This window comes from Salmo salar, chromosome ssa13, assembly GCF_905237065.1.
Source record: "Salmo salar chromosome ssa13, Ssal_v3.1, whole genome shotgun sequence".
Classification (NCBI taxonomy): domain Eukaryota; kingdom Metazoa; phylum Chordata; class Actinopteri; order Salmoniformes; family Salmonidae; genus Salmo; species Salmo salar.
In genome coordinates this window covers 25955208-25970834 of record NC_059454.1, presented here as the reverse complement: position 1 = coordinate 25970834, position 15627 = coordinate 25955208, and the positions used below count along the sequence as shown (strand labels likewise).

Below are 15627 nucleotides of genomic sequence, written 5' to 3'. Positions count from 1 at the left end.
GACGTGAGTGAATAAAAAAAAGTTAATTCTCAGAACTGCTCTGGAAAGCCAGATACACTTCTAATAGGGTTTTCAGGAAGCAGTTAAAGACTCCTAGTAGGCTTCCGCATGCATTAACATACTGTAGGAATCAACCCATGTCCAGTCCTGATACCAAAGCAAACAAAGACGGAAAGTCTTATGGAAGGGGAGAGGAAACCCCTCTCATCAAGGTTTTTTAAATGATGTGGCTATGTGAATGGATTCACTGGACGCCTCTTCCCGACAGCTCAACAACTGTACCTTCTGCACATGTGCTTGTTCAGCTGTCCTGTGACGCCACTGAAAACTACAGTGTGGGAGTAAATGAGGCATGGAGCATGGGGCTGGAGTGAAAGTATTATTTATTGGATGGCGTTTGAGATTAGTGACAGACTGGATCCCTTCAGTAGATCATCTCCCTATGCATCAACACATCTCCTCTTGCAAGCATGCAGCTATCCCCCACTCATCCTGAGACAGAGAAGAGATGAGAACACACTCAATAAGTACATAGTACTTTAAAGTATTTTTTACTTAATTACTTTACACCACTGCAGTTCACACATCACAAACCAATGAAAATTTAGAACTGAAACTCAATATCACAAGCAGTCTATACCTTTCACCAGGGGGAAGGACATAATCCTAAAATACTAAGATCTTGCCTTGAATTGTCCAAACAAGCTCCTATCCATTGATACCAGTTGATGCAGTGTGTGAGGCCTTACCTGCCCTGTGCAGAGCGCAGTGCAGTGGCTCGGCTATGGTTGACGTTCATCTCCATCAGCAGAGGGATGGAGGAGAGGTTGCAGGGGGGAGAGGCCATCTTCCTGGCCAGCTGCATGTTGTTCATGGTCAGATTACAATGCCACAGTGTGGGTAGCTGGCCCCTCAACAGCTCCCTGAGAGAGACAAAGCACTGAGTTACTGTATCTGTACCAATTAGGAAGGGAAGGGAGAGCTGAGGCTGAACATTGCAGTATGGTTACATGACTGCAGTATCTTAATAATAATTTACTGCAGCAACATAAAGGCCATTTAATGAGTTCACAATACTGGGGTTTGACAGTGGGAGTCCCTGTACCTATATAGAACAAGAAGGCCCGCACACTGTTAAAGCTCCCAATTCACCGCTTTATTGATAACGTTTCGATCCAAAATGGATCTTCGTCAGGTCAAACACACTGAGTGTTCACATCCCAAAATATACACATTTCACCTCACATTACCATGTGACGCATGATGGGTGCAAAAAAAACATTTGTATATCTCTAATAATTAAATAACAATGAGATGGGTACATGTAATGGTTCCAGAAAATAATATATATTTACAAAATAACCATGTGGGTAACCTGGAAGGGAAGACAAATCAAAGTAAAGTGACATATTCAGGTAACAAATGGTCTGATATCAAACTCTTGATTCAGACCTCTAGGAAACATGGTACACAAACGGTAAATCCAATAGAATTCTCTTCTCAATAATAGATTATCAGTATCTCCGCCCCTCCTAGGAGTCTTAACATGTTCGATGCCAAAGAGCTAATGTTGTGACGAGTCCTGATATTACTCCTGTGTTCTGCTATCCTTGTTTTCAGAGCTTGTTTTGTTTTTCCTACATAGCATAGACCACAAATACACTTGATCAGCTATATCACATTGTTTGGGGAACATGTAATGATGCCCTTAACCTTAATGGCCTTGCCCGTACCTGACTCCGCTCAGGGGTCCGGCCATTGGAGCGGGAATCACCAGGTGGGGGGCCTGGGCTGGAGTGGGCAGTTGGCGGCGCTGGCAACCAGGGTTCAGGGACCACGTCAGCTTGTGGGACTTGATGGCCAGATGTTGACGGGAGTGGCTGGGGCACGGGAACGGGGTGAGCAGGTGCACATTGTAGTCTTGTCTTATCTGAGGAAATTGTAGGAATTGTGGTTGATTTATTTATTTATTTTAAAGGTGCTGTGCGGGAAGTCTTTTGTATCATCGTTTACTAATCTAGCCATCTACATTTCAAAGTATAATATGAAGTATGGTTGTACAGTCCAAACAATACGCTGTGAAATACCTTCTGAACAGCCATTACTCTTGTATATTTTCTGTTGAAATACCCAACAAATACCCGACGGAGATAACAAAAGTCGGAAAACTGTACCGCCTACTGCCAGAAGCAGGATCGCTTCACATAGAACGGATATAGATCAACAGAGTTTGCTTTCCATGGGAATGACCATTCTAAAAAGTATGTGTTTGAGGAAAGGCTCTGAACCCATGGGGTTTCAAATGTTCCATTGAACAGCTTTAACATTTTAAATGACCACAACATTATTAAAGATAACCAACGATAAAGCCACATGAAAAGCCATACCTTTTCAAAAGCACTGAAATGAAAGTGAATGTAGCAACCATATTAAGGCTTGTGTCTACTATTCTTCCTCACCTCACTGAAAAGATATAGCATGCGAGCAAGGCAGGTCTTGCGGTTGTGTTCAATAGCAGCTTGTTTAGCACTCCACCGACGTAACGTCCGTTTCTGGTACACATCCAGTTTTGTCAGGAAGGAGTATATTTCTTTTACCGACTGCCCATCCTTTAGCTCCCGAGCAGCAAGTAACTGCATATTCAGATTGTAACTGAAAAGAAAAAATAGAGGTTGAAAAATAAGTTGAATTCCAAAAATACAAGTTCTGATCAATAAATGGTCACGTGAATCATATGAACAAAACAATTCTACCAAAAAAGAGTATGAGCATAAATTCTTATCATACCTGACTTGCTGCACTGATCTGTAGGCCATGAACTTGCGGAGCAGGCAGGCCAGTCTCATCTCATCCATGCCCAGAATGTGTGTGATGAGGTCCTTGGCCATGCTGTACAGCTCAGTGGAGATCTCCCCGCTGATCGCCGCCTGCCTCAGGAGATTCAGGTTGGTCCTCTGAGACACCACGTTCACCTGGTAGGTCGCCCCCACCATCACCGTTTTCTCTATCTTCCTCCCCTCCTCCTCAATCTCCATCTTATACCGCTCCATGTCCCCCTGGTTGGCTGTCTCTATAAGTCTGGGTTTCAGTACTTGCCTCGTTGTCTGATGTGGAGTATGTCTCCTCTTGATTCGCTTCTCTACCGGTACTTTGACAGTTTTCTCAATGTGGTGGTGGCGTTTCTTCTCCACTCTGATCTCCTCTTCCTCTACAAAGCTGTCAGAGGACGAGATGGAGAAATGGCTGGTGGATGGCTGTTCCTCCTCAGTCTTGGTCTCCTTATCCAACTTGTTGTTCATGTCTATGAGGTTCTCCAGGGTCAGGCGCATCTTACAGGCCTGCTGCTTGCTCATGTTGTTGATGTTCTTCAACTGGATCAGGACCTCAGACACAGAGTGACGGCATTCTTGGTGGGGTCCTTTCTTGGAAGCTGACTTGGCGTTCTTGTCTTCTTCTTTCATGAGCATGTGCACATTGGCACCCAAACTCTCAATGTTCTGGTCATGCCTGATGAACATAGAGTTGATCTCTTTGAGCATGTCCCCTGGTGACTTGGTGGTGTCGTCCCAGAACCCCTCCCGGGCCACTTTGTCCTCCTCAAACGGCATGCCCAGGATGCTGTCTGTAAATTTCCGATGGAGTTTGGAGGTGATGTTGTTGAAGGAGTCTCGGATGGTTTTCTGAAGGATGATGTAGAGTTTGATGGCGTCATTGGCCTTGTCTGCCTCTAGGCCTATACCCTTAACACTGAGGGACTTTTCAATTATGTTGAACACAGATGACTGGAAGCCATCCAAGAGGCGGGTGCTGTTCTTCTCCATGGCCTCAAAGAGGTCCAATTCATCAGGTGATGGCTCGGGCTTGATGTCCTCTTCAGACACAGGGGAAGGTGTGGGAGGTATCTCCTCTTCGTACGTCTCCTCTTCGACATACTCCTCCTCAATGGGCTCTGGCTCCGTCCCAGCCGCAGTCTTGGGTGGGCTCTTGGGTAGCTGTGGTTCCACCACTGATGGGGCTATCTTTGGCTTCTTAGACAGAGGGGGCCGTCTGGGATATTTCGGCTTGAATGAGGCTGAGGTGCTCTCTGGCTGGGTTTGGCTCTGAGTCATGGGGAATTCCATCACCGGCTCAATCACTTTAATCACAGGACCCTGTTGACCTGACCTGACCATCCCATCCAGCTTGTGGATCTGGAACTTGTGCGCTGCGATCTCCTCCTGAAGGTTATAGTTATCTCCCTCCAGTTTGGTGATCCTTGTCTTGCCCCCTTCCAGCTCTGCTCTGGCACGGGCCAGGTTAGCACGGCAGTCATCAGCCTTCATCTCATCCAGTTGGGCCTGGGCTTTGTGGGCCTCGCCAGTGCGCTCCTGCAGAGCCTCGTTTAGGTTGTGGAGCCCCGTCTGAATGAACTTAAAGGCCATGCTCATGGCCTTGTTGCAGGACATGGACTTGGCGATGTCGCCCAGCATGAAGGACAGATCTGTGGAAGACTTGGTGGCCAGGCTGGGGTCCGCCATCATGCGGTCCACTGTGGGCGGCTGCAGCTCCTGGATCTTCAGTATCGTCCTGGCATCGACTTTTGACTCCAGCCACCAGTGCCACACACCTCCCTTCTTATGTTCTGCTTCTTTCTTTTTGGTTCTCCTGGTGTCGAGTTCAAAGAGGAATCCACAAAGCTCATGAAGACGTACAATGCAAGCTTGGATGTCCGACATGAACCTCTGGATCTTGTCTTGCATCTCCTCAACCCACTCCTCAGTGATGCCATCCACCTCCCGGAAGTCCTCGTCCTCCTCAACCTCCCCCAGCTCCTGGTCTACAGCAAACAATCAATAAAATAAAATTGTATTAATAAAGCCCTAACAAATGTCACAATGTTTTTTACAGTGTCCTAACTTAAACTCCTGAAGAGCAAGCAGTGTATAAAAATGATTGTACAGAACATATATCACAACCATGGTATGAGCATTAATTGCTGAAGCACTTTGGTCCAATTCTAAAGCACTTTGAACAGCTTTTTGCACTGTGCCACTCACTCATGTTTCTGAGCCACTGGAGGACCACGCTGAGCTCATTTTCCTTGTCCAGGCTGGACTGTAGGAATGCTTGGATAGTGACGAGCTGCTGGCCACGCCTACGCTTCTCCTCCAGATGCTGTGATTGTGTTATCAGGTCATCATCCTCCTCCTCTACAGCCGAGGCAAAGCGCATGCGGTACAGCGCCTTGTTCACACTGTTCAGGATCACGTGCAGTCTCCCTGCCATGTCCTGTAGGTATTTGTATTTGTATTTATTAAGGATTCCTATTAGCTGCTGCCAAGGCCGCAGCTAATACTACTAATAATACTAATAATACTACTACTACCACATATCTACAATACAAAATCCACGTGTACGTGTGTGTAGAGTGCGTGTCTTATCATCTGCATGTGTAAGCGTGTGTCTGTGCCTCTGTGTGTGTTTCTTCACACACAGAGGCACATGTCCTGATCTCGCATCAGGATGGTGTGTATGAGGCTAGGAGATACTGGATAGGCCTACATGGAATACTACTACAAAGACTATTGTGTAACGATGGAAGGGGAACAGCAGTAGAGAGACTTGAACCTGACTCTGAGGTTACAGTGGGGCGAGTGCACTACCACCTGTGCTGTAAAAACATGAATGCCACACTACTATGAAGTGATTAGATGAAGAAGTAGAACACGTGGCATCATGAAAAAGTGCTTCTCTGCCATATGACCTACAGGTAGTGAGGGGAAATTGGTAACTATGCTCATATCTCATTCCAGCTAACACATATGTTTCTTAGAGCTTGGTGAGATCGTGGTTGTCCTATGGTTATTTTGCATACAACTTTCACACAACTTTCTGGGAATGTTGCAGGATAGTTGCTTGGCTTTGGAACATTCTCAGCACATTTAAGGAATTTGACCAAAAAAAACATACTTTACTTATGTGCTTGGAGTTTTAATAATAATTTTTAATAATCTTATGTTTCACTATTCTGCCATAATACCTATCAGACATGCTGCGCAGTAATATCGTAATATGAACCCTAAACCATGTATACCAGCCAAAGTTACGCCAAAATAAGCTAGCGGTGTTATTTAAATTGTTAATGACACATTCAGGAAGTTTTAACAAAGTTATTCAAAAACCTCCAAATAACATAATTTCTGTTCTCAGAGCATTAATAAAACCTCCCATGAAAACTTTCAAGGATCCAGAGTAAAATGTTCTCTGAACCCAGCACAGGCGAAATTTTGACTTCTGTTCTCAGAACGTTTAAAAAACGTTCAGTTTTATCGGCCAGGAAACTTGTAGCTTCATTCCAACAACCAATGTAAAACCAAAAACATATGTTCCCACAACTTCCAGGGAACCAAATATGCTAGCTGGGCTCATATGCTCTTCTTAAAATGCATATTTTTATGACAATTCTTCACAGCAATAATTGCATATGGGCATGGGCGTTACAAATGGAACCCTTTTTAGAATGTGACTCACTCGTTTAGCTCGACCCATTTCAGCAATTTCCAATTTCCTCAGTACCACCTCAACGGAATGTGGTACTTCTTGAGGTGTAGAAAGGATCTTGTCCAAATCGATATCACTCATAGTTGGTTTCTCCTCCATTTTCCCCTTTGATAAATAACTATTTCTCTGAAAATATAAATACAAATAGATATACTTTTGAAAGAAAAATAGATATGATATAATCTCCTATTTATCTCATGGGCTCTTTAAATAAATACACATTAAGTACCAAAAAATAAACATTTTTGATGAAGCCGAGGCAAAGTCTCATTCGTTCAGAACTGAGAACTTTGAAACACACTAACAAAATAATAATAAATTACGTCATATACTTTGTTACATCATAGACTCCTTTCAGTTTTGGGGAGGAAATTCGATTTTACAAGGGAAACCTAGAATTATTGTAGGCCTATGTGGATTTCTCCATCACCATTCTGAATAATAGCTTTTGCCCAGACATACTCTGCTATTTTCCCAGGAATGAGCTAACACTGCATGGCCATCTGGTCAAATTACTCTCACATCAGTGGCTTTGCCTCTATTATACTCCCTGCTATCTTTTAACACAGATACAAGACCATTCTACTGTCAATTTACAGAAAAAGACTAACAAATACAACATGTTATTCAATAAAAATAAAAAAGATTGCTTAGCTAGCTACATGCGTTTGTCTTGTTGTTCATATGGCCGCCATAGAGTAAGCACAGCCAAAATAAACGTTTTTATATTTTTCTATATTATTTATTTACCATCATCAATATGTGTGGTTTGTAAATGGGGATAAAATGGTGACTACAGCCAGTGTTTTTAATGGGTGGGGTTAACTCGTTGGGGAGGATCGGGTTAAAGTTGAAAGTTGAACAATTTTCCTTTTGTTGTCTTTTGTGTTAAGCAGAAGATTGGAACCCGATCGAGCAGCAGCGTCTCTTCCCTTTTCCCCGAATCCTTTTAAAATTCCCTCCCGAACCTCTTCCCTTAATACCCTACCCTCCCCCTGAACACATCTCACAGTACGGTTCAGGTAAGGCTGCCCTAACTACTGCATTTTCTTTGGAGTGAAGGACAGGGTTAACGGCGCCTGAACGAGTCTCAGGACCTAGGCCGCAACATTCAAAAGTGCGGAGTATCGTTACACATGCTAGTTTGCTAACATTGTGATCATTCTGATTTGATTAACGTTAGTTAGCCAGTTAACGTTTGATATCTTCCTTTTTAAACTAGTTAGTTAATGGTTTTAAAAACAACCTAACGAGAAAACATGCAGCTTGCACAATATTGATGTATCCACACTACTGTACCCAAGGTATGGATAGTTCTCATTAATTGATTCATTTAGGTTTTTCAACTCTAACTAGTTTAGCTAGCTAGCCAATGTCACTGCTAGCCATACTGCTAGCTAGCTAACTCGTTGTCATTTCAAGTAGGCACGTGAAGCTTTGGCATTTTATTTCCACTATAGCAAGCATTCTGATTTATATCCATAAAAACAATGCTAGCTAGCAAACGTTACTACTAGCTAGCTACTACAGTAACTTTGTTTTAAAGTGTTTTGTATTTTCCAAGGTGTAAATAAACGTAGGTAGCTAATGTTAGCAACTAAGTCTAGTTAGCGTCGCTACACAGGGCTGTTTCTTCCAGAGTTGTTTTACGTTAGCTAATCAATAGGCCTTTAACTAGCTAGCTACTATTATTATCTGAACCGGTACACTGCAATGTGAACCGAGTCAGTGAATCTTGGGTGTAGTTAATGAATCAAGTTAATCGACGTGATTCACTTACGAGATGGCATCATCAGACTGGTACTATATCCATCTCATCTGGTCAGCACATTCAGCTGCTAGCTTCACTCTTTTCAGCTTAACACTCTATATAGAACAGTAGCTAGTTTTGGTTGTTGGTTGCCCTCTAACTTAACACTTGGCCATTTATCTCTCTGGTCCCTCTTGTCTTGCAGACCTGATACTTTTGACCAGAGACTCGACTTCTTGGCCAGTCTAGACTAAAGACACTACAACAGCTATGGACACCAGTGTGGTTGAAGGAGGGCTCAATGTCACCCTTACCATTAGACTACTTATGCACGGAAAGGTGAGTGTGAACAGGAGATGGGTGATAGTGTTATGACCATTACACCATGGTTGTTCCATTCACAAAACTCATTCATTACTGTGAATAGTCAGCATAAACCTAATCTCTTGCCACTGTCTTTAGTCAGGCACCAGAGACTAGCATAAACCTTGCACACTACATTGGATAACTTGGATATAATGGGCAAAACTAATACAGACAGGTTTCTTTCAATCTTGAGTAAAGCTATTAAGTGAATATGAAAAACGGATGGATTAGTGACTGTGTTATTGCTTTTCTTGTCTGCAGGAGGTTGGAAGCATTATTGGCAAGGTGAGTGTGCCTTTTTCCTGATGTTTCTCACTGTGTTCGGCTTTGCGCTGATCAATCATGGCTGTGACTGTTGTGTAAACATCTAGCTGCGTTTAGCAGCGTAGGTATATTTACATAGTGTTGCTCCCCATTGTATGGGTTGCACAAAAACACTCCATGGGAAGATAGAACTTAAATAATATCCATTTCAACTTACTGTGCTGGTGGGCAGGACAGTTGGTCATTATGAGAGGGGGGATTTCAGACAAAATATTGAAAGTGATGTATTATTAAAAACACTTTCCAAACGTGGGTCTGTTGTAGACTCACTTCCTATCTGCTTACCTCATGTCAAAATAAAAGTCCTGCACATGCGCCATATGTGGACAAAAAGTAATAACTTGCGGGGGACTTTTACTTTTATTTGGTCTACAACTGACCCAAGTTTGGAAAGTCGGTTTAATAATGCATTCTTTTAGATATTTTCTCAAATCCCCCCCCCCCCGTCATAATCACCAACCGTCCTGCCCACCGGCCCAGTAAATTTGACTGTTTTTGTGCAACCCAATACAATCGGGAGAAACAGTAGTGAATGTAAATGCACCTGCCTTGCTAAAAGCAGCTAGTAAATATTGTGGTTCCTGTAATTTATCTGCAGAAAGGAGAGTCTGTGAAGAAGATGAGAGAGGAGGTGAGTTGTCTGTCATTGCATTGAGGCTGTATAGAAGTGTTGAAAGGAGTTTGAGAGAAGTAAACAATTCTATACATTTTCCATGTCTGATTCTGACTCGTGCTTCAGGGTTGACAGATTGCAATTTTAGAACCAAAATCAGGCTGGCACTGACAGCTTTAATGACTGAATTCCTAAATGCAATGAAATATATGGAGTCTTAATATTTTAGCGTTGTAATAAAGAAACAAGTGACTTTGTCTTGTGCAGAGTGGTGCTCGTATCAACATCTCAGAGGGGAACTGCCCAGAGAGGATCATCACCCTGGCAGGCCCCACCACCGCCATCTTTAAAGCCTTCTCCATGATCATCGAGAAGCTGGAGGAGGTTCGAATGACTCCTAACTACAGATTTCAAACAGGCCATGTATAACTCCCGAGTGGTGCAGCAGTCTAAGGCACTGCATCTCAGTGCAAGAGGTGACACTACAGACCCTGGTTTGAATCCAGGCTGTCTCACATCCGGCTGTGTTTGGGAGTCCCATAGGGCGGCGCACAATTGGCCCAGCGTCATCCGGGTTTGGCCCGGGGTAGGCCTTCATTGTAAATAAGAATTTGTTCTTAACTGGCTTGCCTAGCTAAATAAAAAATGTTTAAGTCTGACTGGAATTGTATTACAATGAAATTGTAAAGAAAATAGTTTTTATGCACCCATAACCACACAATTTTAGAGTAAAAATACTAGTAGCAATTTCTGATTTTTCATAGTAAAGATCCTAAAACATCTATACGACCTACATTCTAGGTCTTTGGACTGACGTCATCCTGACCAGTGTCTCCTGTTCTATTCCCCACAGGACATCAGCAGCTCAATGACTAACAGCACAGCCACCAGTAAACCGCCAGTTACCCTGCGCATCGTTGTGCCTGCCAGCCAGTGTGGCTCGCTCATCGGCAAGGGTGGCTGCAAGATCAAGGAAATCAGAGAGGTAAGTACAGTACAGCCACACAGGAGGCAGTCATCATCACAGCTGGGGGTTTCATGAGATATATTCTAAAGAGAAGTATTGACAATGGAAATTCATCCAAAACCTTTTTTGACTGTTTGGCCAGTGAATGGAAGATTATTGCCCAACACCTGTCGTTCAATACTATGATCCAACCTTTACTGACACCAGGGTTCTTTTCGCCTAAGAATAATGCATCTTTGGCACTGGGTCACCACATGAAATGTTAATGTTTATTCAAAGAACTAGCTATATTATTATTTATTATTAGTATTATTATTAGTAGTAGTATAATTGTCTGAAGATATTTTAAAGAGAACTGTATCTCTGTAGTCGACAGGAGCTCAGGTGCAGGTGGCAGGGGACATGCTGCCTAACTCCACGGAGCGTGCCATCACCATTGCAGGGACCCCCCAGCCCATCATCGAGTGTGTCAAGCAGATCTGTGTCGTCATGCTTGAGGTAGTAGTATGGGAACAATGGCGCACTACCCCTTATTTGTCTTAGATTGTCAGGAATGTTACTTAGCTTCCTGATTTGATAACCATTGTTTTTCTACATTTGAAGTGCCTGCAAAATAACTACTGTGTATGTTAGAGGTCGACCGATTATGCTTTTTCGATACCGATTATTGGAGGATCAACGATATTGATTAATCGGCCGATTTTATTATTTTTCTAATATATATTTATATATTTTTATTATTTATATATATATATATTTATTTTTTATTATTTTTATTTATTTATATATATATATTTATTTTTTTATTATTTATATATTTTTTATTATTTATTTATATATAATAATGATAATTACAACAATACTGAATGAACACTTATTTTAACTTAATATAATACATCAATATAATACATCAATAAAATCAATTTAGCCTCAAATAAATAATGAAACATGTTCAATTTGGTTTAAATAATGCAACAACAAAATGTTGGAGAAAGTAAAAGTGCAATATGTGCCATGTAAAAAAAAGCTACCGTTTAAGTTCCTTGCTCAGAACATGAGAACATATGAAAGCTGGTGGTTCCTTTTAACATGAGTCTTCAATATTCCCAGGTAAGAAGTTTTAGGTTGTAGTTATTATAGGACTATTTCTCTCTATACCATTTGTATTTCATATACCTTTGACTATTGGATGTTCTTATAGGCACTTTAGTATTGCCAGTGTAACAGTATAGCTTCCGTCCCTCTGCTCACCCCTACCTGGGCTCGAACCAGGAACACATCGACAACAGCCACCCTCGAAGCAGCGTTACCCATGTAGAGGAAGGGGGGAAACTATTCCAAGTCTCAGAGCGAGTGACGTTTGAAACGCTATTAGCGCGCACCCGGCTAACTAGCTAGCCATTTCACATCGGTTACACCAGCCTAATCTTGGGAGTTGACAGGCTTGAAGTCATAAACAGCGCAATGCATTGCGAAGGGCTGCTGGCAAACACACGAAGGTGCTGTTTGAATGAATGCTTACGAGCCTGCTGCTGCCTACCATCTCTCAGTCAGACTGCTCTATCAAGTCATAGACTTAACATAATAACACACAGACATACGAGCCTTAGGTCATTAATATGGTTGAATCCGGAAACTATCATCTTGAAAACAAAACGTTTTTCCTGTCAGTAAAATACGGAACCGTTCTGTATTTTATCTAACGGGTGGCATCCCTAAGTCTAAATATTCCTGTTACATTGCACAACCTTCAATGTTATGTAATAATTACGTAAAATTCTGGCAAATTAGTTTGCAACGAGCCAGGCGGCCCAAACTGTTGCATATACCCTGACTCTGCGTGCAATGAACGCAAAATGACACAATTTCACCTGGTTAATATTGCCTGCTAACCTGGATTTGTTTTAGCTAAATATGCAGTTTAAAAAATATATACTTCTGTGTATTGATTTTAAGAAAGGCATTGATGGTTAGGTACAGTCGTGCAATGATTGTGCTTTTTTCGCAAATGCGCTTTTGCTAAATCATCGCCCGTTTGGCGAAGTCGGCTGTCTTTGTTAGGAAGAAATAGTCTTCACAGTTCGTAACGAGCCAGGCGGCCCAAACTGCTACATATACCCTGACTCTGTTTGCAAGAGAGGTGACACAATTTCCCTAGTTAAAATAAATTCATGTTAGCAGGCAATATTAACTAAATATGCAGGTTTAAAAATATATACTTGTGTATTGATTTTAAGAAAGGCATTAATGTTTATGGTTGGCGCAACGTGTACCTAAGCGATTATATGCAACGCAGGACAGGCTAGATAAACTAGTAATATCATCAACCATGTGCAGTTAATTAGGTATTATGATTGATTGTTTTTTATAAGATAAGTTTAATGCTAGCTAGCAACTTACCTTGGCTTCTTACTGCATTCGCGTAACAGGCAGGCTCCTCGTGGAGTGCAATGTAAGGTTAGAGTTTTTTTTTTTTTTTATCTGCTAAATCGGCGTCCAAAAATAGATTTCCGATTGTTATGAAAACTTGAAATCGTCCCTAATTAATTGGCCATTCCGATTAATCGGTCAACCTCTAGTGTGTGTATGTATAGTTTCCGGTTCCTAATAGTTGATTTGTTTCTCTCTCTCTTCAGTCTCCGCCTAAGGGTGTAACCATCCCTTACAGGCCCAAACCCTCAGGCTCTCCCGTTATCTTTGCAGGTGGTCAGGTAAATAAACCAACCTAATTAATCAACTAATTAGTCTGCAATTCATGTCAGTTGTTTGTTAATTAAGTTTCCCTTCTAAAGTGATAGCATTGTCATTTGTTTTAGGGAAGTTGAATACCACTGTATCTTTAGGTCTGTGTTACTACATTTAAGTAGCATTATTCTGCACTGTGCAGATGTCAGCACCATTGCCGATTGGCCAGCGTTTCTATGTTAGAAATCCCCTCCAGTAATTGTAGAGTAGCTGAGCTGACAGATGGGTTGAATGCCAGCTGGAGGGTGCATATGCCTTACCCGCGTGACCATATCATTGTTTTGTGTGTAATATGTTCTTTGTGTGTATATACACAGTGCCTGTCTTAAGTATTCACCCCCTTTTGGATTCATTCACATTTTATTGTTACAAAGTGGGATTAAAATTGATTTCATTGTCATGTTTTGTCAACGATCTACACAAAATACTCTGTCAAATGGAAGAAAAATGTATTTATTTTTTGATTAATGAAAAATAAGACCCTAATAAACAATGATGCGTATTCACCCCCCTGAGTCAACAATGCATGTTAGAAACACTTTTGGCAGCGATTACAGCTGACTCTTCTTGAGTAAATACTTTGCACACCTGGATTTTGCAATATTTGCCTATTATTCTTTTCAAAAGCTGTCATTGTTGGGGATCATGGTTAGACAGCAATTTTCAAGTCTAGTCATATATTTTCAAGTAGATTTAAGTCAAAACTTGGCCACTCAAGAACATTTGCGGACTTCTTGATAAGCAACTCTAGTGTAGATTTGACCTTGTGTTGTAGGTTATTGTCCTGCTCAAAGGGGAGTTACTTTCCCAGTGTCTGGTGTAAAGCAGACTGAACCATGTTTTCCTCTAGGATTTTGGCTGCGCTTAGCTCCTTCCCGGTTCTTTTTATCCTGAAACTCCCCAGTCTTTACTGATGTCAAGCATACCCACAACACTGCAGTGACGTGTTGGATTTGGGCGGCAGGTAGGCTAGCGTTTAGTGTTGGGCTAGTAACGGAAAGATCGCTGACAAAAATGTGTGCCCTTGAGCAAGGCGTCTCCACAGTGGAGCTCTGTTAGAGTGACCATTGGGTTCTTGGTAACTTCTCTGACCAAGGCCCTTCTCCCCTGACTTCTCATTTTTGCCGGGTGGCCAGCTCTAGGAAGAGTATTGGTGGTTCCAATCTTCTTCTGTTTAATAATGATGGAGGCAACTGTGTTCTTGAGGACCATCAATACTGCAGAAATGTTTTGGTGCCCTTCACCAGATCTGTGCCTTGACACAATCCTCTCTCGGAGCTCCACGGACAGTTCCTTCGACTTCATGGCTTGGTTTTTGCTCTGACATGCACTATCAACTGTGGAACCTTATATAGACATGTCCAGTACATTTAATTAAAGATCAATGACTAATTACAATAAAACATTTTAAAGAAAATAAATCCATTGGTGGTGACTACTTATGATGCGTGTTGATGTATGAATTACCCCATAGCATTTTTCTCATTCCAGACATCCAAGGTCATAGGTCCCCAGTGTACTATAGCCTGTTTATTTGCGTGTTTGTCTATACATTCACTTGGTGTGTATGCATGTGCATGCACTTTGTTTCTGTTTCCCTTGCGCCCTCCTAAGTGCTGTTCTCTCATTGCAGGCATATGCTGTCCAAGGACAGCACGCCATTCCACAGCCTGACGTAAGTGAAGGTCATTCTGTAAGTGAGCCCATATATCTACACATACAGTCAACCCTCCTGGGTAGCCATGGCATCCACCCTCTATTACATGCTGTACTTTTTGTCCCTCCCCCCAAAGCACCCAAGTTCCATTTTGTGTTTCAATTCATGCAATGCTAAGGCCTACTTGTAGTTCTAAACACAGTTGGTTGTTTCAATGACTATTTGTTGCCGTGTGTATTGTTTAGTTTCTCTGCACACCAATTATGTTTGATCGGAATTCTGAATTTAGGCTTTGACTCATTGGCTTGATTGTTTGTGATCCTATGCTAGTCTTCTACTGTCAATCAATCCATTGTGTTGAGTTGCTGCATGTATGGTAATTATAAAAAATTGACAGCACATAGTACTGTAAAGTAATTGCTCAGAAGCCCCGCATTCCGGCTTCCTGAATGGCGCAGTGGTTTAAGGCACTGCATTGCAGTGCTTGAGGTGTCACTACAGTACCGGGTTCGTTCACTGGCCGTGACCAGGAGTCCAATAGGGCGGTGCACAATTGGCCCAGTGTCGCCCGGGTTAGGGGAGGGTTTGGCCAGGGGGACTTTACTTGGTTCATCGCGTTCTAGCAACTCCTTGTAGCGACTCCTTGTGTACAGCTGGCTTTTCCA

The 15627-nt window shown here is 42.2% G+C and overlaps 2 protein-coding genes across 6 annotated transcripts in view; one reads left to right on the top strand and one right to left on the bottom strand.

Annotated features, from left to right (window-relative positions):
• Positions 1–366: 366 nt before the first annotated feature.
• LOC106566705 (uncharacterized) lies at positions 367–7330 on the bottom strand. The gene is made up of 8 exons (XM_014135004.2): positions 7291–7330; positions 6511–6666; positions 5037–5268; positions 2788–4816; positions 2460–2652; positions 1734–1930; positions 750–923; positions 367–492 (listed from the first exon to the last, which is right to left on the bottom strand). The coding sequence occupies exons 1-8, from the start codon at positions 7294–7296 to the stop codon at positions 477–479; spliced, it is 3003 nt and encodes a 1000-aa protein (XP_013990479.1). The 5' UTR covers positions 7297–7330; the 3' UTR covers positions 367–476.
• LOC106566707 (poly(rC)-binding protein 2) overlaps positions 7331–15627 on the top strand; it is a 21380-nt gene continuing 13083 nt past the window's right edge. The window contains exons 1-9 of one of the 5 annotated variants that reach the window (XM_014135017.2): positions 7331–7562; positions 8496–8629; positions 8918–8941; positions 9579–9611; positions 9861–9977; positions 10447–10578; positions 10930–11058; positions 13197–13271; positions 14939–14980. In XM_014135017.2, the coding sequence (XP_013990492.1) occupies positions 8561–8629; positions 8918–8941; positions 9579–9611; positions 9861–9977; positions 10447–10578; positions 10930–11058; positions 13197–13271; positions 14939–14980 (621 nt within the window). In that variant the 5' untranslated portion in view covers positions 7331–7562; positions 8496–8560. The other 4 variants (XM_014135015.2, XM_014135016.2, XM_014135013.2 and 1 more) reach the window with 4 other exon arrangements.